The following is a 27,264-nucleotide window of genomic DNA, read 5'->3' on the forward strand; positions in this document are numbered from 1 at the left end:
CATAAGATCTACTGCTAGAGAGAGGCTTGATTCATGATGGGGTCCTTGTACTTAGCTACCAACTCCCTCGGAGTCGTCATCAACGGAGGTCTTGATAGAAGGGAATGAGGTAGCCTTTGCGGACAATCGAGAGTGACCAGTTTGTCCGCCCCTTTCTGGCCCGGGCCCGACGTCGGCAAACTTCAGAAGTCTGGCACCCACTGATGTCTGAGAACTTGAATCCTACTTCTTCCCTCTGATGGATCTAGAGAAGGTCTTCCCTCGTTTTAGTGGGTCTAGATCCTCAGAGGAAGAAGCTCTGGCAGGAGGACTCCTCGAAAGGGCTCCTGCCTAACTGGAGTCTCTCTCTTGGTTTTAGCTTGGAAAGAAGAGTGAGGCTTCCTGGTAGACTGGGCTAGCATGTCCTGTGTAGCCTTAGCTGAAAGGGCACAAGAAACATCCTGAACGATCTTCTTAGGGAAGAGTTGAGGAGAGAGCTGAGAATACAGGAGAGAGGCTCTCTGAGCATGCGATACTGATTTCGTCAGGAACGAACAGTAAACAGATCTCTTCTTGATCACTCCCGCTCCGAAAAGTGAAGCTACTTCACTCGATCCATCCCTCACTGCCTTATCCATACACGTGAGAACACTGATAAGATCCTCAGGTGAAATGGAATCCAGGTCTGCGTCTTCTTGGCCAAAACGCCCAAAGACTAGTCCTAGGAAGTTAAACACCTCCGGACTCGGAACATTCCCTTCAACAGGTGGTCAAGCTCATTCATCCCCCATGTCGTCTTAGCAGACATGAGGGCAGAGAGTCGAGAGGAATCCACCAGTGAAGAGAAGTCCGAGTCTGCTGAGGATGGAAGAACGAGGCCCAAGGTTCTCCCGCCGATTCATACCAGATCCTAGTTTTCCAGTAAGCTTAGAAGGAGGAGGGAAAGAGAAACACCGTCTTCCCTTTCTCTTCCTTCGAAAGAAGCCACTCACCAAAAAAACCTCTAAGCGCCTTCTTCATAGAGATTGCAGGCTTCATCCTGACACAGGATGAAACCTTCGAAGTTTTCGAAGTCGAAAATAACGAAAGAGGCGAGGGCGGGGTGACAGGAGAAAGGGCGTCTCCGAATTCCTGAAGCAACAGGTCCGTCAAACGCTTGTATGAAGAAACGGAGAAATCTTTAGGAATTTCTTCTTCCGAGGGATCCTGTTCTTCTTCCGCTGAAGATCCTTCACGATCCTTACGATGAAAGGCTGTCTTTTGTCCTCATCATGGAAGAACGTCTGAAGAACTCTGACATCTAACCGGGGAAGTTATAACTTCCCATTGAGCTTCTGCCTGAAAACTTCCCCTTCTTGTCAGGATGAGGGCGTTTATTCTAGGCTCTTGGCACCTAAGGACGCAGGGCGAAAATCTGGCGAAGAGCGCCTATTAGGCGAAGAGCGCCTATTAGGCGAAAAGCGTCTATCAGGCTCCTGGCGCCTGTCTAAAGGAGAGCGGCTGCCTGGCGAAGAGCGCCTGTCATGGGGGTGGGGAAGCGATTATCAGGCTCTTGGCGCCTGCTGCGAGGAGAGCGAATCTCTGGCGACGAGCGGCCTACCAGGAGAGAAGCGTCTGACAGATTCCGGCGCCTAACTCGAGGAGAGCGAAAATCGGGAGAAGAGCGCCTTGAAGGAGAAGAGCGCCTACCAGGCTCTTGGTGCCTGCTAAGCGAAGGGCGGCTGACAGGAGAAGAGCACCTGTCTACGTCTGCCAAAGGGCGTCTGGGCACAGGAGAGCGAAAGCCTGAAAGAGAGCGGCTACCATGAGAAAAACGCCTACCAGGCTCCTGGCGTCTGCCAGCGGGAGAGATCCTGTCTCGAGACGAGCGGGTCCTGTCAGGAGAGGCTCGTCTACTGGGAAGCATGCCCCTTGTCCGACGGAGAAACGATGTCCGCAGGAGAGCCGCCTGTCCGTTGAAGAGCGCCTCGTACTACGATCCACTCCTGGAGAGAGGGCGGTTACTGACGAATAGCGTAAACCTGGAGAAGAGCGCCTGGACTTTCTTTACCGGGACGAGCGAGACGTCCTTCCTACGACAAGAAGTCACAATCAAAGAGTCAAGCCAGAGCCGTAATCTGCGCCTGCAGACTAGCCAACACACGTGTAGGAGACTTAACAAAGTCCTTCACGGGAGACGCAGCTCGATCCTTACTAGGAGAGCGAAACTCCAAAGAAATCCTCGGTTTCTTCACATCCAATCCAGGATCTTCCGAAAAAACTTCAGGGCTGGAGGGTGGGGAGAGCGGAAGAAGCCTGCCAGGCTCTCTTCGACGGCCGAGAAGCTTCCGAGGAGCTCCAACCACGCTTGGGCGAAGGAGAAGGCGAAGACGAGAAGCATTGCCGTAAGACTTCTCTCTTGCGCGATCCAAGGTAGCCTGGGAGTGAACATCAGGCGCTACCGAGGGGACGCCTGACCGGTGGGGGTTCTCCCTAACCTTCCTGCGGCTTTCGACTTTCCTCCTCCACTGGGTCTGGGAGTCTGGAAGAGGTCTAGGCCTAGAAGCATTAGGGAGCCGATCAGACGCACCCTCCACTGCACTGGGATCACTGCACAAATTGCTATCAATCTTACCTTCTAGCACTTTAATTTTCAGCTCCATGCATGCGAATAGTGGCTCTCATAGTGGTCCCACCTCCGAAGGTGCATCTTCGGGTTCGGTGCAGGAAGCAGGGGCTGAAACTGGTAAAGGCGCTACGTCTACAACAGGGTTATCAACTTCAAACTCGCTAGCGCGAGACCTACTAGAACTCCTAGATGAAGCTTTCCTAACCTTGTCCTTCTCAAGCTTTCTTACATAAGAAGAAAGCGCCTTCCATTCTTCTTCATTCAAATTACCACATTCATTACAAGGGTTAATAAATGAGCAGTCATTCCCCCTACACCTCATGCATACTGTGAGGGTCTACCGCAGCTTTCGGTAGCCTCACCTTACAATCGCTAACAGAACAAACTCTGAAACATAGTTGATTTCTTAATTTCTAAATCAGACATAATGAAATTCCCAAGAATAATCAAAAGAATAATCCAAAAAACAGGTCCACAAATCGCAAATGCCAAGCCAAGGAGCAGGTACTTCACCCAAAAAGTCCGATGAAACAATCCAGGGCGAAAAACGAGTAATAATCCAAAATCGGGGAGAGGGTATCGACAACAGATGTAGTCGACACCGGCGACAGAAAAATTATGACTGGAAAGGGGGATTGGTTCATACAACTGCACCCAGCGGCGGGTGGGTAGATCACCTGACCTACCTGTCGCATTTGCCGCGAGTTTTGAATTCTGTCGTGACGTCAGAGACGTAAGCTAAGTATATATCTGGCAGGAAAGTTCATGTACAAAAAATGATATTGTAATGATACAATTAAGTTTGTTCATACTTACCTGGCAGATATATATATAGCTGATAATTTCCGACACCGACAGAATTTAAAACTTACGATACACGTAGTGGGGAGCAGGTGGTTAGTACCCATTACCCGCCGCTGGGAGGCGGGTATCAGGAACCATTCCCATTTTCTATTCATAATTTTTATTTCCACTGTCTCCTGAGGGGAGGTGGGCGGGTAATTAATTATATATATCTGCCAGGTAAGTATGAACAAACTTAATTGTATCATTACAATATCATTTTGTTTCATGCAACTTACCTGTCAGATATATATATAGCTGAATCCCACCTTTGGTGGTGGGAGAGACAGAATAGAGGATTTAGGAAACACATATGTGCAGATAATTGATATCTTGGTTCCTTACCTGTTAGCATAGCTGGCTTCGTGATTACTGCCACGTAAGTCTGCTTGTGCTACTAGAGTTGCCAGCAAGGTAGAGGACCTATGAAGCTGGTGCACTCCAGATGATCTGTCAACAGGGGCGAGACCACGACGGTGACTAGACCATGGACCATACTAGTGAGGGCAACGAGACAAAAAATACCACCACCTGGCTTAGTTTACCAAAGGTATCCCACTTAACTAAGCTAATGGAAGGGAGGGAGACCCACCCCAGGCGGTCACCCCACCCACCATAACACAAATTAAAAAACCCCCCTAATCCCTAAAGGATAGGATGAGTGTTACCTCCTGCCCCCAAAACAGTGTCTGCAGCAATGTATGGTCCGAGGGAGAAGCAATTTTCGTATGTCACTTTCACCTCCCGCAGGTAGTGTGAAGCGAACACCGAATTGCTTCTCCAAAATGTGGCATTCAAAATATCTTTGAGCGCCATATTTTTGTGAAAGGCTACCGAAGTAGCAATAGCTCTCACCTCGTGAGCTTTTACTTTCAGAAGCTTTAAATCACGATCACTTACCGTTATTATGCGCTTCTTTGAATCGTATTCCTGATGAAGAACGCCAGTTGCGTTTTTTTTTCGACATAGGAAGATCAGGTTTCCTCACTGAACACCACAAATTGTCCGATGAACCTCTGCAAGCTTTAGTTCTCTGCAGATAGAACTTTAGAGCCCTGACAGGACACAGGAATCTCTCACGTTCGTTTCCAACTATATCTGACAACCCTTTGATTTCAAGGTCCTCGGCCACGGTTGGAAGGATTCTCGTTCTTTGCTAAGAACATGGGACTTAAAGAACACACCGCACTACTTTCTGAAAAGCCAATCTGCTTGCTAATGGCCTGAATTTCGCTAACCCTCCTCTTCGCCGTCACCAAAGAGCGGTTTAGGAAGATCGTTTTCTTCGTCAGATTCCTGATAGAAACTGAATGAAGCGGTCGAAGTGACTCGACATCAAATATTTGAGCACCACATCCAAGTTCCACGAGGGTACTTTAGGCTGGACTACCTTCCTAGTCTCGAACGATCTAATGAGATCATGAATGTCTTTATTATTAGACAAATCGAGTCCTCTGTGCCTAAAGACTACAGAAAGCACGCTCCTGTAGCCTTTAATAGTTGGAACAGCCAACTTCACTTCCTCTCTCAGATAAAGAAGGAAGTCAGCTATCTGGCTCACAGAGGTTGTGGTGGAGGAAATGCCCTTCTTCCTGCACCAGGATCTGAAGACAGCCCACTTCGATTGGTACATAGCGATTGAGGAGGGCCTCCTTGCGGTGGCAATCGCCTTCGCCACAGGTCTTGAAAAACCCCTCGCTCTGGCCAACTTCTTGATAGTCTGAACGCAGTCAGACTCAGAGCGGGGAGGTTTTTGTGGTACCTCTTCGAAGTGGGGCTGTCTGAGTAGCATCTTTTCCTTAAGGGCAGAGTCCTCGGAAAGTCTACCAGGAAGGACATCACCTCGTGAACCAGTCGGCTGCCGGCCAGAAGGGGGCGATGAGTGTCATCCTCGCTCCTTCCGATGCCGCAAACTTCCTCATCACTTCCCCGAGGATCTTGAGCGGTGGGAAAAGCGTATATGTCTAGACCCGACCAACTCCAAAGTAGGGCGTCTACTGCGACTGCTCCCGGGTCCAGAACTGGGGAGCAATAGAGTTGAAGTCTTCTCGTCCTGGACGTTGCGAAGACATCCACCTGTGGTACAGCCCCACAGGTTCCACAGCGACTGGCAAACCTCTTGGTGAAGGGTCCACTCCGTCGGCAACAGCTGTCCTCGACGACTGAGAAGGTCCGCTCGAAACATTCTGTACTGCCTGACACGAACCTTGTCAGGATCGTGACTTCTTGCGCTTTCGCCCATAAAAGGAGTTCTTTTGCGATGGCAAACAGAGAGGCGAGTGAGTTCCCCCTTGATTTCTTAGGTATGCCAGCGCTGTGGTGTTCCGAATGATCTGAACGACTTTGCCGGATACTTCTTCCTGGAAAAACCTGAGCGCCAGATAAATGGCTGACAGCTCTTTCAGATTGATGTGCCAGGACACCTGTTCCCCTCGTCCAGGTGCCCGACACTTCTTTCCCTCCTAGTGTTGCTCCCCAACCCGTGGACGACGCGTCGGAAAACAACACTAGGTCGGGGTTCCGAAGTTTGAGGGAGAGCCCTTCTGCGAGCTTCCGAGGATCTGACCACCAACTTAGGTGATCCTTCATCTCTCGTTAAACACAAGATCGCCTCCAGATCTTGCTTTGTTCTTCCAACTGTTGGCTAGGAAGAATTGAAGAGGTCTGAGGTGCAGCCATTCCCAGAGAAACAAACTTCTCCAGTGAGGAAATGGTCCCCAGCAAACTCATCCATTCCCTCACCGAGCATGTTTCCTTCCCAGAAATGTCGCCACTTTCTCCAAGCATTGAAGTTGTCGCCCCTGGGACGGAAAGCCCGAAAAGCCACTGAGTCCATCTGAATCCCCAGATAGACTAAAGATTGAGACGGAGTCAAATGCGACTTTTCGAGGTTTACCAGAAGCCCCAGGGACTTTTGCTAACGTCATGGTCGTGTGCAGGTCCTCCAGACACCGTTCCCGCGATGAAGCTCGAATAAGCCAGTCGTCTAGGTAGAGAGAGATCCGTATATTCTCCAAATGAAGCAGCCTTGCCACGTCTTCATTAGAATGGTGAAAACCATCGGCGCTGTGGTCAGACCGAAGCAAAGTGCCCTGAATTGGAATACCTTCCCTTCAGGACAAATCGCAGGTATTTCCTTGATTGGGGATGGATGGGGACGTGAAATACGCGTCTTGGAGGTCTAGTGAGACCATCCAATCCCCCGGTCTCAAAGCTGACACGCACCGATTGAGTCGTCTCCATCTTTAATTTCTTCTTTATCACGAAGAGATTAGGCTGCTGACATCGAGGACGGGTCGCCACCCCCCCGAATGTTTCGGCACCAGGAAACAGGCGGTTGTAAAACCCTGGTGATTCCAGGTCGAAGACCTGTTCCACCACCGCTTGCTTCTCGATCATTTGTTCCAGCAGATCGAAAAGCACTTTCTGTTTCTCTCCTCGATAAGAGGGAGACAAATCCTTTGGTGTTAGGATAGCGGGGGTGACTTCAAGAACGGGATCCTGTACCCTTTCCTCACGACATCCAGCGACCAAGGGTCGGCATCTCTCTCTTCCCAGGCTTTCGCGAACCGAAGAAGCCTGGCTCCTACCGGCGTCTGAAGGACTTCCAAATCACTTCCTACTCTTTGACGGAGCAGGGGTTTTTCCTCTGGAAGAGCCTCTTCCTCGGGAGGCTGCTTTCGAGGAAGGTCCAGCACGAAAGGGCTTCGATTTCTTGGCAAACGAAACTCCAGAAGATGAAGCAGCTGTTGGCCTTCTAGAAGACTGAGCCAGAAGATCTTGCGTTGCCTTTTCCTGAAGGCTTTGAAGCTATGTCCTTAACCATAGCCTGGGGGAAGAGATGGTCTGAGAATGGAGCGAAAAGCAAGTCCGCCTTTTGCGTTGGAGAGACGGATTTGGCCGTGAAGTTACAAAAGAGCGCTCTCTTCTTGAGAATCCCCGAGCTAAAGTGCGTAGCCAACTCCTCAAAACCATCCCGTCCCTGCGGCCTTGTCCATACAAGAAAGTACGCTGGACAGCTCCCCCAGACTAATAGTATCAGAACTCCTCCTTGACCTGGCATCTAAAACTCCAAGACACCAGTCGAGAAAGTTGAAGACCTCTAGAGTCCTGAAGAGGCCTTTTAGATGAAAGTCGAACTCGTTATGGGTCCAAGTGACTTTTGATGAAGACAGAAGGGTCTCTGGGAGGCGTCCACGATGCTCCCGAAGTCACCTTGAGCAGAGGCTGGTAGTTTTAACGCCTATGTCCTCTCACGTCTCATACCACATGCCTCCTTTACCGCAGAGTCCTTGATGGCGGTAAAGCTAAAGAGGACTTTCCTGACGCTTTCCTCTTCTCCATCCACTCATGGACTTTCCGGAAACGCTTGCTTCGTGGAAAGCGACTTCTTCATTTTAATGAACCCCGATGCCTTCGTTGCCTTAAAAGAAGAAAATTGAGAAGGAGGAGTACGAGGGGCTTCCGGTTGAAAAGTTTCTCCGAACTCCGACTGTAGAAGACTCATCAAAACTTTATAGTCCGATGAAGGACAGTAGCTGGTTGCTGTTCTTCCTCTGCTTCTACTAATTCATCGCTAACTCCTTCCTCAGAAACTGTAGAAGTAGGAGGAAACTCTGAAGAAAACTGACGAACAGAAGGGTTCCTTCATCCACCTGAACTTGCATTGTGAGGAACTGGTGTCTACCAGCGCGCGCTTGGCGTCCGAATCCACACGTTTGGCGCCGACAGTGCGCGCTCGACATCTACTAACACACGCTTGGCGTCCACTGGCGCGCACTGAGCGTCCACTAGTGCACGCTTGGCTTCCACTGGTTGCGCGCCGAGCGTCAGTCAGCGAGCGGCTGCCGCCCACTGGTGCACGTTTATCAACAACAAGGTGCGCGTTTGTTTGGCGGCACCGGAAGCGCGCTCCACTTGCACAGAAGCGCGCTCAGAGTCCACCACTCGCTTGCGAACATACGAAGACTTGCGAGCGGGAGATATCTCATCCTGAGAGCGAGAAACGAACTTCTCACCTCCTCTAGAGAGCTGCTGGGGAGCAGAACGAACTCTAGAGGGAGACTCGAACGAAGAGAGAGGCGAGCGAGGAGAAAGAGTGGGTCTTGCCTTCTTCACAGGAAGCTTCTCATCCTTTCTACGACGCGGAAGAGACTCTCTAGCAGCAAGAGCGTCCCTGAAGTTGCTGCTGCAGTGACTGAATCATCCTCTTGTTTGGTGAATCTTCCTGCTCCGGGGAGGGACTGATCCTGTGAGGCAGGAGAGCGGCGAGGGGACGCCTCCCTCCTCCTCCCAGGTACTGCCTCTTCCCGAGCTCTGGAGCGACTGTATCGCTCGCACGAGCTAACTGAATCCAAGTCCGAAGACTCTCTACGCCTTTTCTGCGGCGGAAAAGCAGCGAACGCACTGTCAGGAGAAGATCGCAAAAGCGGAGAACTAGGACGTGAAGCGTCAACATTACGCGCCGTCCTTTTTCAGCGGACGGGAAGCACCTTGAAGAACTCCACCCTTTACGTGGGGATGAAGCCTCCGATGACGAAAAACACTCCTTGAGGAGACGTGCACGCGCACGCTCCCTGGCAGTCTGGGGATTTTCATCAGTAACTGCCGAAGGCACGCCAGATCGGTGGGGTTCCTTGTAACCCTCCTTCGGCGGTCGACATGCTCCCTCCCCAGGTCCTGGGAAGTCAAGCAGAGGTCCAGGCCTAGAGGCGAAACGAGGCCGATCTGACGCACCCTCCACTACACAAGGGGTATCACCTGCACTTTTGCACATCACTTTTGTGCTAAGATCAAACACTTTCGATTTCTAGATTACGAATCGACTCCAATATTAAGGAATAAAGTATTACTCTCTACAGACACTGCTTCAGGGCCCAGTCCCAGGCAAAACTACAGGGTTAGGAGCATTAACAGAAGGAAGGTTAACAGGAGAAACATTAATTTCTTGCACGCCTGAAAACAATCCTGGAGGAAGACCTCCTTAACCTATCCTTTTCAAGTTTCCTAAGATAGGTATCATACGCCTTCCACTCAGAATCTGTTGAATCTTTCGCACTCCTTGCAACGGCTTTCATACACACATTCATGCTCCCTGCAACTCTTACATACCGTATGTGGTCCTACTGAGCTTTCAGTAGCCTACCTTCTACAATCAGTTCTAGAGCAGAACCTAGCGCTAGCTGTACTAGACCCTGACATATTATCCAAGAAAAGTCCAAACCAAAATCAAATCAATCCACTAATAACGTGTGCCTAGCCACCGATCCAATCAATTAATCCAAAAAAAAGAACCAAAAGGGATACTCAAGTAGCAAAAAGTTTCCAAATCCAGACGGAGGTGCTGTAAACAGATGTTCACAACACCGGCGACAGAAAAATTATGAATAGAAAATGGGAATGGTTCCTGATACCCGCCTCCAGCGGCGGGAAGGGTGGGTACTAACCACTGACTCCCACTACGTGTGTCGTAAGTTTTAAATTCTGTCGGTGTCGGAAATTATCAGCTATATATATATCTGACAGGTAAGTTGCATGAACAAATACGTATTTGTTAGCAGTCTGATTTATTTTATATTTTGTGATATTTTTATGATACTAATTCACAATTTTTTTATTAAATGTATTGCATGTACTCATTTAAAATAATTATTAAGTAACCATTAACTATAATAAACAAACAAAAAAAAGCTTCCAAACTTCTGTTTACATCCAGCACTTACGAGTATCGAACGATTGCCAAGCAATCACTTTACACAGTAAGCCATAAATTTTCATTATCTCTCTTCAACTACTGAAACTACCAAACAGTATAATAACCATTCATTTCTATTCTTTATTCTATCTTTACCTAATGTTTTTTTTTTTATTAAATGTATTGCATGAATAAGTTTTTCAATTTACAGCATCCTTTTACCAATAGAATACTTAAAGCACAAGGGGTAGATGCTGACCAATAGGAGAGCAGGACCTTATGGGGTGACTAGCATCAGGAACCAATGGGAGAGCGGGAGGATGGTGGCGAGTTTACTCAGTTGGCGGAGCGGGAGTTTTAAAATTGTTCTCGGTGGTCCGGGCGAATATCGGGACTTTACAGCAACAACCTTTCGTATCTTGAAAACTTTTCATATGTAGAGCTGTAAAATTTTTCGTATTTGCTTTCGTATCTCGAGTTTTTCGCAAGTTGAGCCTTTCGTATGTCGAGGTACCACTGTATAGTTTTGAGATACAGGCGTTCAAAGTTTTCCTTTGTATTTCTATAAAGACAATGTTAATAAATAATGATTATTATGAATGTATATTCTTTTTTGTGTATTAATAAACCAAAACTATTTATTTATCATAATGATGATCCCTTTACTCATAATATCGTAGCCTTGGGCACTGCAAAGATGGGGCACTCCTTCCTACGTAACCCCCTCTTTCCCCTTCACTAACTCGGCTTATTACAGCGAATTTTCTTCTGTATGTTAGCGCGAGATGTTTTCCTTGTATTTTCCTCTTTGGCATGATGACATTCTTGCCGAAACAAAGATAAACAAACGTAAATGCAAGAGAATGTCAGAGGTGAAACGGAAAGGTGTACTCTCTTTTTACAAAGACAATATAATAAATCATGATTATTATGAATTTCATATTCCATTTTGGGTATTAAAAAACCAAAACTATGTTATTTATCATAAATGAAGATCTCTTTGCTCAAAGATCGTAGCCTTGGGCACAGTGTGACGTGTGCTGTCAGGCAAGAAGGGGGCGTTACTAGGCAACCCTCCCCTCTTTCTTCACTAACTACGCATATATTATGATATTCTGTAATGATACTTGAGCGATTTTTCTTTGTCTGTATGTTAGCGAGATGTTTTCCTTGTCTTTTCCTCATTGGCATGATGAACTTCTTGCCAAAACATACATAAACATACGTAAAAGCAAGCGAATGTCACGAGGTGAAACTCGAACGTGTAATCTACTTGAAGTCTGTGGTCCTAGTGATTCATGGTTGAACCAGATACTCGCTTCTGCGAGCCACGGAATCTCTACAGATGCCATTTCTCACAATTTCTTTGCCAATAATTATATATCAAAATTTACGATAACAGAAGAAATATTGCATTTTCTTGTACGGATGAATGTTTTAGGCTTATTGAGTTATGTTTACTAATTACCCTGTAACTACGAAAGTAAGAGGAACTTTGACGAAATATTTCGTATACGTATTCTCAATTGCCATATGAAGCTCCATGAATTTTTTCATGACTTTGCATTTTTTGCCCTATACCACCATATACTATAGGGGTTCTGGCCGGCCCCCTTAATCACGAATAAATCTTTACTAACATTAACTATTTCATCACAACTCCATTAGTCATATTTACACCTATAATCAAGCCCTGAATATATCTAGGTTCACCAGCCTTTTGTCTCTCTCATAGAGAAAGGTATTCTCACTATACATTTGCCATAAGGATCTCCTCCTGCCTATTCATCCCAGCTTATGTTCCACCACTAAGTTGAGCCAAAGTTCAACACCAATGCAGCTTGGAAGAAAGCCCAAAGCAACAGGCAAAGTTTGTTGTTCATTCAAGCAAAAATTAATTGATGGGTCTCCCTGCAGGAGGCTGATCTCAGCTTTCTCTGGAGTATTACTTCTGCTGCCATGTCCAACAAATTGGCAGAGGAAGAAGCTTGGAAAAGACACTGGGAAAAGAAAAGCAAATTTGGTCTGGAGACTGATTTCTGAAGCATACCCAGTGCAAACAGAAACCAAGGCAGCCAAAGGGATGGTGCAGACAATCCACAAGGTGCATTTAGTACATGAAAATGTTATTGTTATGATACAATAAAGTTTGTTCATACTTACCTGGCAGATATATATATAAGCTGTATTCTCCGACGTCCGACAGAATTCAAAACTTCCCGGCACACGAGTGGGCGGCCAGGTGGTTTTAGTACCCATCCCGCCGCTGGGAGGCGGATATCAGGAATCATTCCCGTTTTCTATTCAGATTTTTTCATACCACTGTCCCCTGAGGGGAGGTGGGTGGGTACTTTAATTATATATATCTGCCAGGTAAGTATGAACAAACTTTATTGTATCATAACAATAACATTTTGTTCATGAAACTTACCTGTCAGATATATATATAGCTGAATCCCACCATTGGAGGTGGGAAGGGACAGAATAGAAGGATTTAGGAAACACCTCAAGTGCAGATGATTGACATCTTGATTCCTTACCTGTTAGCATAGCTGACTTCTTGATTACTGTCACCGAAGTCTGCTTTTGCGTTTACTAGAGTTACCAACAAGGTAGTGACCTGTGTAGTTGGTGCGCTCTAGATGATCTGTCAACGGGGGTCGTGACCACAATGTGACTAGACCATATTGACCATACTGTGAGGGCAACGAAGCTAAAACCACCACCTGACCTAACCTATCGAAGTTAGTCCATAACTTCTAGGCTAACGAAAGGAAAGCGCCTCAAGCGACCAACCCTTCAAAGTTAAAAGCACACCTATCCCTTTTCTATAGGATAGGATTCGTGCTGCTTCCTGCCTCCAATAATATTTCTACGGATATGTATGGTCCTAGCGACTCGCAGATCTCATATGTCGTCTTCACATCCCGTCGGGAGTGTGAAGCGAACACAGAGTTGCTTCGCTCAAACGTGGCACTCAGGATATTACTGAGTGTCATGCTCTGTTGAAATGCTTCCGAGGCCGCGCCCTCACCTCGTGAGCATTTACTTTAAAAGGTTTCAAATCTTTGTTCAAACATGACGAATGAGCCTCTTAGAAAGACTCCTTAAAATAACGCCAGGGCGTTCTTCGACATGGGCAAGTCTGGTCTTTTACGGAAACACCGCAGATTGTCCGAATGACCTTGACTTTCTTTAGTTTTATCAAGATAAAACTTGAGAGCCCGACAGGGCACAGGACTCTCTGTGGCTCTTGCCCAATAATTTGTGCCATCCCCTTGATCTCCAGGCCTCTGGGCCAAGGGTTAGACGGGTTTTCGTTCTTAGCAAGAACGGAAGGCTTAGAGGACACCGAATTATGTTCTCTAAAGCCAAAACCTCTGATGATGGCTAAAACCTCACTAACCCTCAATGCCGTAGCTAGAGTGGTTAGAAAATTAGACCTTTCTGGTCAGTGTATTAAGTTTACAGAAAGAGAGGTTCGAATGCTTTGACATCAAGAACTTCAGACTACGTCTAAGCTCCATCAAGATTTCCAGCAGACCTCAAAGATCGTGAAGGGCTTTGTTTTTTGTTTGAGAATCCAAATCTCTGAGCCTAGAGGCCGTCAACAACATATTTCCGTATTCTACAATCGTTGGGACTGTTAGCTTATCCCATAATTCAGACGGAAAGGGAAGACGGTAAAGTAATTCACAGAGGTGGAGGTGTAGGAGCAGTCATTCTTCCTGCACTATCTCCAGACTCGGCCCACTCCGATTGGTACACTGCAAAATATGCAGCACTGCTTTGCTTTGGCAATGAGACTTGTAATTAATCTTGAAGATCCTCTCGCTTCTCGACAGTCTGAACGCATCCAGACTCAGAGCGGAGAGGTTTTAGGTACCTCTCGAAGTGAGGCTGTTAGAGTAGACCGATTCTCTCGGGAAGGGTCCTTGGAAAGTGCTCTCTGAAGGACGTGACCTCTGTGAATCCAGCCTCTCGAAGGCCAACATGGGGCGATCAGCGTCTTTCTCACTCCCTCTGACGCCAGCGATTATCTTATCAGCTTTCCTAAGCTTTTGAATAGGGGAAAAGAGACTAACCAACTATCCCCATTCCATACTATATGATTGCGTCTATTGCTACCGCTCTCGGATCGAGAATAAGGGAGCAACGTAGAGGAAGCTTCTTCGTCTTCAATATGCGAAGAAATCTATCTACGAAAGGACGTCTCCAACGTCTCCACAACTCTCGACATACTTCTAAGCGAGGATTACTCAGACGTCAGTAGTTGCTGCCGCCGATCGAGAAGATCCGCACGGACGTGCAATAGTGTAACGAACCTCTTGAGGATCGTTACGTTCCGTGCCTATGTCGATAACCATCTCTCTCTTCTTGGGATATGAGAGAGCTGCGAAATTATCTGAGATGATTTGGACCAATCGACCAAAACTCACTCTTCGAGGAACTGGAGAGCCAACCAAATTGCTTCCAATTCTCTTAGTTATGTGCCAGGACCTCTGTACCTCTGTCCGGATGCCTGGCACCCTCTCGGTATCACCTGAGGTGATCGTCAACCCATTGAGAGATGTTTAGAATTATTTCTAGATCTTTGATGTTATTTCAGTCCTCCTGCAGGAAAAACTGTAGAGGTCTGAATTGCAGTCTATTCAGGGAAACAAGCTTCTCCAGCGAGGAAATGGTCCCCAGCAGACTCATCCATTCCCTCACTAAGCATGCTTCCTTCCCTAATAAGGCTGCGCTTTGCATAAGCAGGAGAGCATTATTATAGTGCTATGCCGCGGTAAACTCGTACAGAATTCTGTTACAGTGCGGTAAGCAGCGCTGAACAGGTCTAAGAGATATCTCTGTTGAAAATTTCTTAGCAATAGGAAGTCGTGTTTATTCATGATTACTAGAAATCCCCTCAACCCGAGGCGAAAGTCATGATTGTAGGGTAGAGATATGGTTCGTCAATCAATCCCGCGGGAGAGAGAGACGTAACCGACAGAGCTTAACAGCGAGCTACCTGATACTGAGTTGGTGACACTGTGACAGTCACAGGCAGCAGGCAGCAGCTTATGTTCACCTTCTCGCAGTCTTATGCCGAGTTGCCAGCTATCTATTCATCTAAGGAATAGATTTTACATTATTTGAACAGAAACTCTCAAGTTGGCATATTTAAGCGAAACAAAATTCGCTAAATACAGAAGCTGATTTTGTGTTGTCGTAACATTACGCTTAATTAACCAAATGTTAAATCGGAAACTCCTGGAAAGTTGCCTGGAGTACCGATTTAAATATACTTGCGTCATCCACAATGACAGCAACCTCTCGTCTCGCACTATTCTGCCTGAGTTACCAGCTACTCTCTTCTACGAAGGAAATAGGTTTGTTACTATTATCGATAAGGAAATTCTCAAGCAGGCATATTTAAGCGAAACATAATTCGCTAGATGCCGACGCTGAGTTAGTGTTGTTGTAACAATACCTTTAGCGTTGTCCTTACAGCGGAAACTCCTGGAAGTTTGCAGGAAGGACCGATTAAATACATTTACAATAACCGTCTTTTCGGTTGCCCCATCTGTAGAGGTAACCATGATATGCGTATATGAACTTGAACCCTACATTAGTAATATGACGCAAAGATAAAATACTAAGTATTGTAGTCACTTGAACATAAATTCTCTCTAATGAATGAGAGCTCTCTCGAATTTTGTTAATGAGAGCTTATCCGCTTAAGCGATAAAATGTTATGAGATCTTTGTCAATGAGAACTACCCTTTACATGACAGAAAGTAATCCAGGAATTCGAGCATATAGTTTTCCCGCCCGATTCCCGCAGAAATCGAGGAAGGGGCAAGATTCCTAATCAGAGACTGGGCTTACGACAGGAAGGACCTTAATGTTCCCCTTCGCAGCGCAATCCCGAAAGCAGACGAGGCGTTTTATGCACCGAAATCTGCTTACAGTTTTCCTGGAATTCATCAAGTGATGGATTCTATTGAACGCTCCCTTCGTAGAAAGCGAAGTAGACATCTTGACGAGACCAAACTCCTTCCTCTACTTCGACGACGCCCTCTTGAAGAGCGTTCTTGCAGGAATCCTGCCGAACGTCTTGATGCGTAGGACGCCTATCGTTCTGAAGACGTCCTGGCCAGTGCTCTACGAGCGTCATGACGTGTAGATGCCGAGCGTCTTCAAAAGCGTCCTCGCTAGCGTCCTGGCGAGCGTCCTCGCTAGCGTCCTGGCGAGGCGTCCTCGCTAGCGTCCTGGCGAGCGTCCTCGCTAGCGTCCTGGCGAGCGTCCAGATGTGTAAGACATCGAGCGTCTTCCTAAAAGCTTATCAATGTTTATGACGTCGAGCGTCTTCCAGAGCGTCCTGATGAGCGTCTTCGTGTAGACGTCGAGCATCGGCAAAAGCTTCCTCACGTCTCAATGCGTAGGACGTTGAGCATCTTCAAGAGACGTCCTCGCGAGAGTCTTACCGAGCGTATTGGTGCCTAGAACACCAAGGGCAATCTCAGAGAGGATCTTGTCGAGCGCCCTGATGCATGAAAGGCCCATAAGACTTGACCATACCGTAGACTTAAAAGTGAATTCTCTACTACATTCATCTTCTCACTAAGCATGTACTCTAATAAGCCATGCTTTCGTAAGCATGAGAAAACATTATATATATATAGTGTTCTGCTGCGTTAGATTCCTTTAATAATGTTACCTACGGTAATCAGCATTGAAAGGCTGGAATATCTTTCTTATTGAACGTATCTTAGCAAAAGGCAGACAATATTTTATTTATGTTTGCTTAACTATCCCCTCAATCCGAGGCGCTAAGACCGCGATTGTAGGGAGAGATACGGTTAGTCATTCCATCCCGCAGGACCGACCTCTCACGACTGAGCAATAGATGGTTACTGCGTTGGTCCTAAGCGATAGCAGCCCCCTCCGTTAGCTGTCTGGCCTTACTCTTCCAGAGTTGCCAGCTACTCCATTCAATAAAGGAATCTTATAAAATTATTATCGAACTTCAGGAAGTTCTATTAATGTATATTTAAGCGAAACAAGACTTCGATAAATCTAGAGCTAAGTTAGGTATTGTCATAACAATCCCTTTAAGCGTAGTCCTTCCTAGGAAAGTCCTGTAAGGATACTGGTAATAGAGTTGCACAGCAAAGAAGTAACTACGGTATGTGCTTATGATTTGACCGTATCGTATTATCATACAGCAAGATACTCTACTACCTTCTTTCCCTGCCGAGGCAGATAGAGAAAGGAAAAAACTTTTACTATCTTCGTTCTTTTCGTTAATAGAACGATAGAAGAGAATATATTTCCTTAAGTAAGGAAGTTAATCCAGGAACTCTTTAATCTTCGTAATTTCCTCATAAATCGCGGAAGAGACAGAATTCCTCGTTTCATCTCTAGGGTTTACGAAGGAAGTAGATATTTCCTATCCGCCATCATACCCAAACGTCGATAAGATTCTTATTAAGAAACCAAGGTTTCTCCCGTACGTCTTGGTAAAAACTTCGACATGACTGTTGCTTATCAAATACGGAGGCGTCCCGAAAAGCGTCCTCAAAAGCGTCCTGCCTTCAAGGGGAGCGCCGCTCATGAAGCGTGCTAGTCATAAGCCGATGTACGGTGATCGTCGTCCGGGACGAGTATTATGGACGTTCGCAACTCCTGACAAAGACGGCGGCCGCTTGTGCGACATCTTGCGTCTCTGTCACTCTCATCGACACTTCCAGAAACGCACTCAAAAGGACGCCTTAGGGTACGCCTTCTTCCTTTTCACAGTAAGTGAGATAAGGCGATCTGGGCGCTTAACAGCGTTCTTCCTATTTCCTTCTTCTTCTTTCTCCCATGTGTTGGAAAGTCGTCAAATTGTTAAGGCGGCGATTACAATCGCACGACAATAGAGAGAGGACGTGAAGCGTCCTCCTCAATAAGCTTCTATTTAAAGGGCGCGAGTCCTTCGAGAGCTCCAACCCCTGTACGGGGAGGACGCCTCAGAGGACGAGAAGCAATCCTTCAGGATTCGTGCACGTGCACGATCTTTGGCAGCCTGAGAAGCGTCTTCAGGTCTTGCCGAAGGGACGCCAGATCGGTGGGGGTTCCTCGTAACCCTCCTTCGGCTTTCGACATGCCCTCTCCCTGTGTTCTGGGAGTCCGACAGAGGTCTAGACCTAGAGGCATTATAAGGCCGATCTGACGCCCCCTCCCTCCACAAGACACTAGGGGTGGCAAAATCAACATCACTACACTCACAACACTGATTGGAGAGCGAGCACTTTTTCAAGCTTACTTGATGTAATCCACCATAATAGAAAGGGCATTACGTCTCACAGAACTTCCTCTAGGCCCGTAAGCCATACCACAGGGTTAGGCAAAATAAAGTCTACTGGAGGTTAGTAGGTTCATTATCCTAACTTCTGTTACTGTGGAGGAAGACCTCCTGATTCTATCACGCTCTAATTTGCGTACATACGAATCATACGTCTCTTTCGGAATTCAGTCAACATTACACTAATTACATTGATCTTTCAACAAAGAAAACATGTAAACTAAGCGAGTGTCTACCGAAGGTTTCGGTAGCCTCCCCTTACCCGTTGCAGACAACAAAGTCTGAAACTAGGCTAACTAGATTCAGACATCATATGCAATGAAAAAATTTTAATTAATTTATGATAGCGTATGCCTAGCCACAAATCCAAGTCAATCATTCAAAAAAAAAAATAAGTAGGATACTTAAGCGGCTAATGAAGTTTTTTCAATCCTAGGCGGAGGTAGTGGAAACAGGTGTTTTCACTACCGCGACAGAGAAAAATCTGAATAGAAAACGGGAATGATTCCTGATATCCGCCTCCCAGCGGTCGGGAATGGGGTTAACTAACCACCTGGCCGCCCACTGGCGTGTGCCGGGAGTTTTTTGAAATTCTGTCGGACGTCGAGAATACAGCTATATATATATCTGACAGGTAAGTTTCATGAACAAAACAATAGGTGGCAAGGAGTAGTAGACCTAGTTGCTTTCCTGAGACCACACCCTAAAATGAGCCCCAGACACTGAATCACAGTCCAAAGGTACTTCAGGTGAATGAACACAATCACATTCATTGCACGCATGCTTCAAGTTAGAAACCAATAGGCCAAACTTATCCCTCTACCCAATCGATCCGATAAGGGGGCAGCGCCATTAATGCACCTCATGCAGTGCAATGTAGGCATTACTTAAGGTTCTTTGCAGTGTCTCTTCAGCCCCTAGCTGCAATTACTTTAATTCCTTTTACTGTACCTCCTTTCATATTATCTTTCTTCCATCTTACTTTCCACCCTTTCCTAGCAATTTATTTAAAGTGCAGCTGCAAGGCTTTCCTCCTGTTACACCATTCAAGCCTTTTCACTGTCAAGTTCCATTTCAGCGGTGAATGGCTCCAGTTGCCCCAGTGCTTGGCATCATGCCTAAAACCTATAAATCAATCAATCTGCTCAATCGAGGCCTGTCCTGTGTGAAGCACTACAGGCTAGGTAGACACCATGTCATTATTATGATATGGACCCTGGCAAAGTGCAGTCCTGCCTAATACCAAACACAGAAAAGCAGATGTGCTCCTGGAGGTCCAGGGACTGATCATGAGGATCTCCTAAGATGTACCAAGCTAGTTCTGAGGAACTAACTTGTCCTGTAATCCAGGGAAGTGCAGACCCTTCTTTCCAAGCTTCAAAAGAAGTCAAGACAGAAAGTTTGACCCTCCTCTCCCTACAACATTGAACAGGTGACTGGGAGCTACTGGAGTTGTGCATGCAAGACCAAGCATGAGTGGACTCCTGAACTCAACCCCCTGCACTGTCCATGTTCACCAGTCAATTTCCTCATTGCATCTTAAACATTTTTGGGGTGGTATTGGCTTTAATTTAACCTTAAATGATGCCTGCAGTCACATCATTACCACCTTGCACTCATAAATATGAAATTTTACTGCTATAGACTGAAATCACTACCCTGATTTTAATAAAGAAAAGGTGAACTGAATAAAGTGTTGACTAATTTTTAGCAAAGCAAGCTGGATTTGGAATGGGGAAAACTTTGGTTAAGAAACTCATCACACGGTAAATTTGTCTTTTTGGCCTTTAGCATAGGAGGTTTATCTATGTATGGGTACATACTTCCTTAAAAAAAAAAGGGGGGGGGGAATAAAATTAATCATAATAAAAACATACTTAACTCACTAACCTGGCAGCAATGTAAAGCTGGTAGAAAAGCACCTTGGTGCCACTGTAAAAGATGATGGCTTCACTAAAAACCTGGAGCTGTTGAGACTCGAAAAATATCTCAAGACATTCATTCTGAAAAGGTGCATAATCTGAATCAGGAGTGAATTTAAAAAACTGAAATGACTTTAATATTTCTTCTGCTTTGTGCATTCCTTATTACCTTTTCTAGTTGAGGATCTGACTGACGTTAAGATTAGAATTTCAAGTAACTTACCAAGATACTGTCCTTCAGTCCCATCCCCATGGCATGAATAACAAAAACTCACTATGAGATGGAATTTAGCTATAATTATATTAGGCTAAGCGGGCCTCAATAACCTACAAGTCACCAAATAGGCTACTTTCCTAACAACCACACATCATTGGTTGAGCACTAGGCTAGATGCTGGAGCACCAAGCAGAAAGGTATTACATATCTTACTTTCAACCATAATTGCATTTTGGACTTAAAACTATAATTTTACAATGCAGTGTTTCTCAACCTTTTTTTTACCACCAGCACACCTAAGATGACATAAGAATATCACAGCACACTTAACAAATTTAAAATTGTATACATTCAAATATTATGAGATGGAACCACGGACTTTAAAACTATCACATGAAAGATGATCTTATTTTATTCCAGTACACATATATTTCTATTCAGTCAACTGTACAGCTTATTAATGTGAAACCTGTGCTTGGGGTTTTTTGCGATTTTTTCAATATCTGGTCAAATATGACAATTTGTCGAAAATTGCATTTTTCCTAACTATACAAACCTGAGGTCCTTTAACAATAGGAAGGTAACTAGCGGCAGCTGGGACGGTCGTAAGCTTCGAACAAGGGGAGAACGGTAGTTAACTGCTTGTCCGATCGTGCGCGCGGTGAAGAATCACTTTTGCTTTAGGCCCATGCAAAAAGTTGCAGAGTGAGGGGTGGTATGAGGTGGGACTATATGTAAAGGACCTCAGGTTTGTATAGTTAGGAAAAATGCAATTTCGACAAATTGTCATTTGTTCCGATACGTAATACAAACCCTCGGTCCTTTACAATAGGAAGACTCACTTCTTGGTGGGTGGAATCTGAGTCTTTTTTGGTGAACAGACTGTGTTCGTCCAACCTTGGAATGCCTCCCTGGTCGTAAGAGCAAGGGAGGGATCCAAACCTCTGTCCGATTGATCGGGGTGTGCACCGCAGGATCAATGGTCAGACCTCTAGCCAAGTACTAAGAGAGAGGCAAGCGTAATCTCTTCGTACCAGCATTGCAAGAACTTGTTCCTGTACAGGAGCCAACTAAAGTTATGGGTTTGTCTCAAGTAGGCATCCACTCCTTCCCCCTTGTTGGAGGGAGTGGAGGATATTTGCTTCTATCCCTAACTAAAGGGATAGATTGGGGCTCGGTCGAGTAGCTTACCTGCATCGGATTCCTTTCCAGCATGGTGACGACCGTGACCCTCTGCCCACAGGTAGAGAGAGAGAAAGATGGAGAAGAGAAGCCAGTCGCACTCTCATTCAACCATTCATTCCTACAGTCACACCAGGAATCGATGCTGTTCTGCCTGCTCGGGTGCTGGGTAAGCTTACACAACGTGTTGAGCAGCCACCACAGGCCCTCCCAAGGAAAAAGTATCCAAGGACTTGTGGGAAATATCCCGAAGGTAGAAGGACGTGAAGGTAGTCTGGTTGGCCCAGACACCTGCCTTCAGGACCTGCGCCACGGAGAAGTTCTTACGGAACGCCAAACAAAGAGGGTCCAATACCTCTGACTTCGTGGGCTCTCGTCGGAGCGTACGGATGTCGTCACTACCATCAGCCTCGTACGCTCTCCTGATCACCTCACGCAGCCAGAAAGAAAGCGTGTTCTTGGATACTTCTTTCTTGGTCACAGTGCTAACGAAGAGGCGTCGACACTCAGGCCTGAGGTGTCGAGTTTTCCTTCAGATAGCGCCGTAGCGCCCTCACAGGACAAAGCACATCTCATCCGTATCGTTGTCGGTGAAATCCATTAGGGAGGGGTTCGATCGTGAAAGACTCGAACCTGTCGTCAGGGATCGACGGATTCTGAGTCTTAGCTACGAAATTCGGGACGAAATCGAGCGTCACAGATCCCCAGCCCCTGGAATGTTTAACATTGAAGGACAGACCATGAAGTTCCCCTACTCTCTTCGCCGATGCCAGGGCCAGCAAGAAGAGGGTCTTGAGGGTCAGATCCCTGTCTGACGACTCTCGGAGTGGCTCGAATGGTCTTCGAGTCAAACTCCTAAGGACGAGAGTCACATCCCACTCAGGGGGCCTGAGTTCCCTGGGTGGGCAAGACCTTTCGAAGCTCCTCATTAGCAAGGAGATCTCGAACGAGTTCGAGATGTCCAGTCCCCCTCAGTTTAGGACGAGCGCCAGGGCGGCTCTATATCCTTTAACTGTGTACTGAGAGGAGCTTCTCTCGGCGAAGAAACACGAGGAAATCCGCTACCTGCTGAAGAGTGGCTCTGAGAGGAGATAGACCCCGTCTACGACACCAACCACAGAAGACGGCCCACTTCCCCTGGTACACAGCTGCAGAGGACTGTCTGACGTGTCCAGCCATCTCTGTTGCTGCGCTGCGAGAAAAGCCTCTCGTTCGCAAGAGATGGTGGATAACAGCCAGCCGTGAAGTTGTAGGGACTGGACTGCTCGGTGGTACCGCTCTATAAACGTGGTGGCTGGGCTAGAAGGTTGTGCCAGTGGGGCATCTCTCTCGGTTCTTCCGCAAGAAGAGCCAGCAGGGTCCGGATACCAAACGGCTTGAGGTCGTTTGGGAGCCACCAGGATCATCCTGAGATTGAGAGTGACCAGCGCTCGGCTGATCACTTTCCGAATCAGACAAAAGGGAGGAAAGGCGTAGACGAAGAGGTTGTCCCAGGGGTGTTGGAGAGCGTCCTCTGCAGCTGCCCATGGGTCCGCAGGACGGCTGAGCAAAAAACTTGAAGTTTTTTGTTGTGCCGGGTGGCGAACAGGTCTATGACCGAACGCCCCCACAGGTTGAAGAGCCTTTCCGCCACTTCTGGGTGTAGGGACCACTCGGTCCCTATTACCTGATCCCGACGGCTGAGTCATGTCTGCTACTACATTCCTCTTGCCTGGAATGTAGCGTGCTGACAGCTCTATCGAGTGAGCCGTGGCCCACTCGTGCACCTGCACAGTCAACTGGTGTAGCGGGAGAGACACTAGGCCCCCCTGCTTGTTGACGTATGCCACTACTGTGGTGTTGTCGCACATCAACACCACCGAGTGTCCCATCAAGCGGTCTTGGAACTCTTGGAGAGCGTAAAACGCCGCCTTGAGTTCTAGGACATTGATGTGAAGGTGCTTGTCGTGATGGTCCCACACACCTGCAGCCAGCAACTCCTCCAGGTGTGCGCCCCATCCCTCGGTCGATGCGTCTGAGAACAGCAGCATCTCCGGGGGGGGAGTGCGTAGAGGCACCCCTCTTAAGAGGTTCCTGTCGTCGAGCCACCAGGCTAGGTCCTGCCTCACCTTCTCCGTGATGGACACGGGGAAGTAAGGTGGATCCTTTACCTTGTGACCAACTCTCCCTTAGTCTCCACTGGAGAGACCCGCAGGTGAAGACGTCCGTGAGGAACTAACTTCTCGATGACGACAGGTGGCCGATCACGACTTGCCATTGCTGAGCTGCCTGTTCCTGCCGAGACAGGAACCGGCCGGCTGGCCTCCCTGAATTTGCTGATCCTCAAGTCTGCGGGGCGGACTTGAGCTGCTACCGTATCGATCAGCATACCCAGGTACTTCATCTTCTGCTTGGGTTCGAGATCGGACTTCTCGTAGTTTATCACGATCCCCAGATCGCGACAAAACTTTAGAAGTCGATCCCTGTCCTGCAGCAACTGCGAGCGGGAGCTCGCCAGGACCAGCCAATCGTCGAGATACCTCAGAAGACGTATCCCGTGCGAATGGGCCCAAGCAGACACCCAGCGTGAACACTCTCGTGAACACCTGTGGGGCGGTTGAGAGACTGAAGCAAAGTGCCCTGAATTGTACACCGTCCCGTCAAAGATGAAGCGGAGGTACTTTCTGGAGGACTGATGGATGGTATTTGAAAATACGCATCCTTCAGGTCCACTGAAAGCATGAAGTCGTTCTCCCTGATGGAGTCCAGCACGGAACGTGCCGTCTCCATCTTGAACCGAGTCTGGCGAACAAATATCGGTTCAGGGGAGAGAGGTCTATCACCGGGCGCCAGCCCCCCGATGATGCCTTTTCCACTAAGAAAAGGCGGCTGTAAAAGCCCGGTGACCGATCCACTACGACTTCTACAGCTCGTTTGGTCAGCATGGTCTTGATCTCCTGCCGAAGAGCGTCGTCCTTTGAGGATCCTAGAACATATGTCTGGCAGATGGACCGGGTTGGAGGTGAGGGGTGGCCGAGATTCGAAGGGTAGTAGATATCCCTCCCGAAGGACGTCTACTATCCAGGTCTCGGCACCGTAGCGCTGCCAAGTTGCCCAATGGCTCGCCAGGCACCCCCCCACTTCCGGCAGCTGGTGAGGGGGAACGCCGTCCTAGCGTTTCCCCACCTCGCTTCGACTTCTTCCCCAGCACCTCCTCGGGGAAAGGAGGGCTGGGAGGAGGGCTGGTTACGGCCTCCTTTACCAGAAGTTGAAGCAGGAAGAGTCTTTCCTCGGGGCTTCGATGGAGCAGCCGTCTTAGCAGCCGAGGAAGCGCTAGCTAAACTCTTAGGCTTAGCCGCAGTTGTACGAGGTTGCCCAGAAACCTTCGTAACTGCCTGGTGAACCAGACGGTCCATGTCATCAGTGCGCCGTCTTTCCACCGCAGCGTCCACCATCTCTCCGGGAAAGAGAGCGGAGGAACTCTTCATTGGTCCGTTACGGAGTCCATTTACCGCCTCACGCCCGGCCCCTTGGCTACTCGTGTAAGGACAGCGTCCCTACGACGGAGAACCAAGTTGGCCCACAGGTTTGCCGTCTGATGGGCGAGGTAGGAGATGGCCCTAACCTCCAGACTGGCACAGTCTCCTGAAGTCGGGGTCGTCTTCGAGGCAGCGCCCCCGGCGTCGGCCGCGACCTTGGATACTGTGAGGGACCACAGATCCAACCAAGAGACTGCCTGGAAAGCCGCCATAGCGGTAGCTTCCAGGCCCAGTGCCTCCTGCTGCGAGAACCACAAGTTTCTCCGACAGGAGCTGCTGCAGGACACACCTGGAGTTAGCCTAGCTAGCTCCGGTTAACCTGTTTGGGCGTATTGGATCCACTGATGGCACGTAGAACTTCCGCTGTCGCTGCAGAGGAGGAGGAAGTAGCTTGGAAGACCGTCCTGACTTAAGTGAGTCCTCTCGTCCTGAGACGAAATTCTCCACCTGGTCAAGGACTGAGTCTGCAAGCTCAGATCGCGGCAGTCCCACCGTCAATTTGGGTTCCCCTCTTCGGGCCCCAAAATGACTCGAGCCGGGACGTGGGCTCAGATGGTGGTAGCGGCGATCCTTCCCCCAGGTCGTGTGCTGACGAATCAGCGCAATAACCTGGGCAAAGTTCCTCTGGATCTCAGGAGTCACAGCGTTCCTGAGGAGTAGGACCGTCCAGTCCCTCCAACAGGAGCAGCTCTCGAGACCCTCCTCCTTCAGAAGGAGGAACAGCAACAGACCCCTGACGGTCGCCTCCAACCACTTGCGTGTACGACCTGGCTGGTCCTAAGACCATGCCTGGTGCGTGCGGCGTCGTGGCGGGATCGTGAGCGGCGCACCTCTCACGATCACTCCTAGGTACCTCGCTCTTCCCGGTGTAGCCCGAGGAAGTTGAAGGTATAGGAGAGACAGACCTGACGCTCCCCCCCCCGTTCGCTGGCAGGACCAGCGTACGTGGGGGGTGGCTGCAGCCTGATCACCAACCCGCGGTGGGGATCGATCTGCAGGCCTGGTCGTGCCGCTCACCTGCTGGCGAGCGGCTCGACTGAGCACGTCGACCCGGTCCCCGTGCGTCAGACGAGCTGCTGCTGGCCACCGTCCTCCGTCCGGTCCCTGTGGGAGCGGCGGTCAGTGTATCTTCAGAGCTCGCTTTCCCGCGGTGAGACCGGTGAGCGTCCTCACGGCACGTCAAACCGCTGGTACCAGCCGAAGCTGGTGCCGTTGGTCGAGGGGACCTCTTCCCAGCCTCAACCCGTGGCCGGTCAGAGACCGTCACGTCAACCCGAGGTACCGGCTGGTCGCTACGAGAGCGGCCGCTGGCCTGGCGAGAGTCACTTGCGCGACTCTCGACAGTCTTCTGCTCCGTGCCTCTGTCGTGACGGTGAGCAAGCTCAGGCGTCTTGACTTTAGCTGCACGGTCGCCCGAAGGAGACCGTACACTCGGATCTTCTCGCGAACGAGAAGTCGAGCCGGTACCTGGCTTAGCAGCAGTGCTACCAAGACCAGGCGCGGATGTACCAGCAGTAGCCAGCACATCCTTGGTCCCCGTCTTCTTCTTCTTCTCAGAAGAGGAGACGGGCCCTGTTCCCGAGGGAACAGGAGGACCAGCAGAAGCACCCCCCGTCACGCCAGAGCGAGACGGGCCCTTCGAAGGTCCCGCAGGAGCCTTCTTAGGGGGGGAGGAGGCAGCCTTCTTCTTCTTCGGCTTGGAAGCCTTAGAAGTCGAAGGGGGAGAGGCGGCAACAGACGACGAAGAAGACGATGACGACACCTTCCTCTTCTTCATCAGCTCTCTCAGGACGGACGTCAGGTCTTCCATCCACGGAAAAGTCGGGCCAATTGCCGAAGCAACACGCCCCGACTGATCCTGTCCGGAAAGACCTGAGACCGGTGCAGCACCTCCATGACGAGACCGCGACGTGGCAGGGGTGGGCAGGCACGGCAGGAGCGGCAGGAAACATCAACAGCAGGACCAGCA

General features: G+C 48.4%; 1 protein-coding gene across 1 annotated transcript in view; it reads right to left on the reverse strand.

Annotated features, from left to right (window-relative positions):
* Window positions 1-27,264, reverse strand: part of LOC135221003 (rhodanese domain-containing protein CG4456-like) — a 233,333-nt gene that overhangs the window by 24,340 nt on the left and 181,729 nt on the right. The window contains exon 2 of the mRNA XM_064258717.1: window positions 20,347-20,459. Coding sequence (XP_064114787.1) covers window positions 20,347-20,458 — 112 coding nt within the window. The 5' untranslated portion in view covers window position 20,459. The remainder of the gene's footprint in view (window positions 1-20,346; window positions 20,460-27,264) is intronic.

Source organism: Macrobrachium nipponense, chromosome 2 (genome assembly GCF_015104395.2).
Source record: "Macrobrachium nipponense isolate FS-2020 chromosome 2, ASM1510439v2, whole genome shotgun sequence".
Classification (NCBI taxonomy): Eukaryota; Metazoa; Arthropoda; class Malacostraca; order Decapoda; family Palaemonidae; genus Macrobrachium; species Macrobrachium nipponense.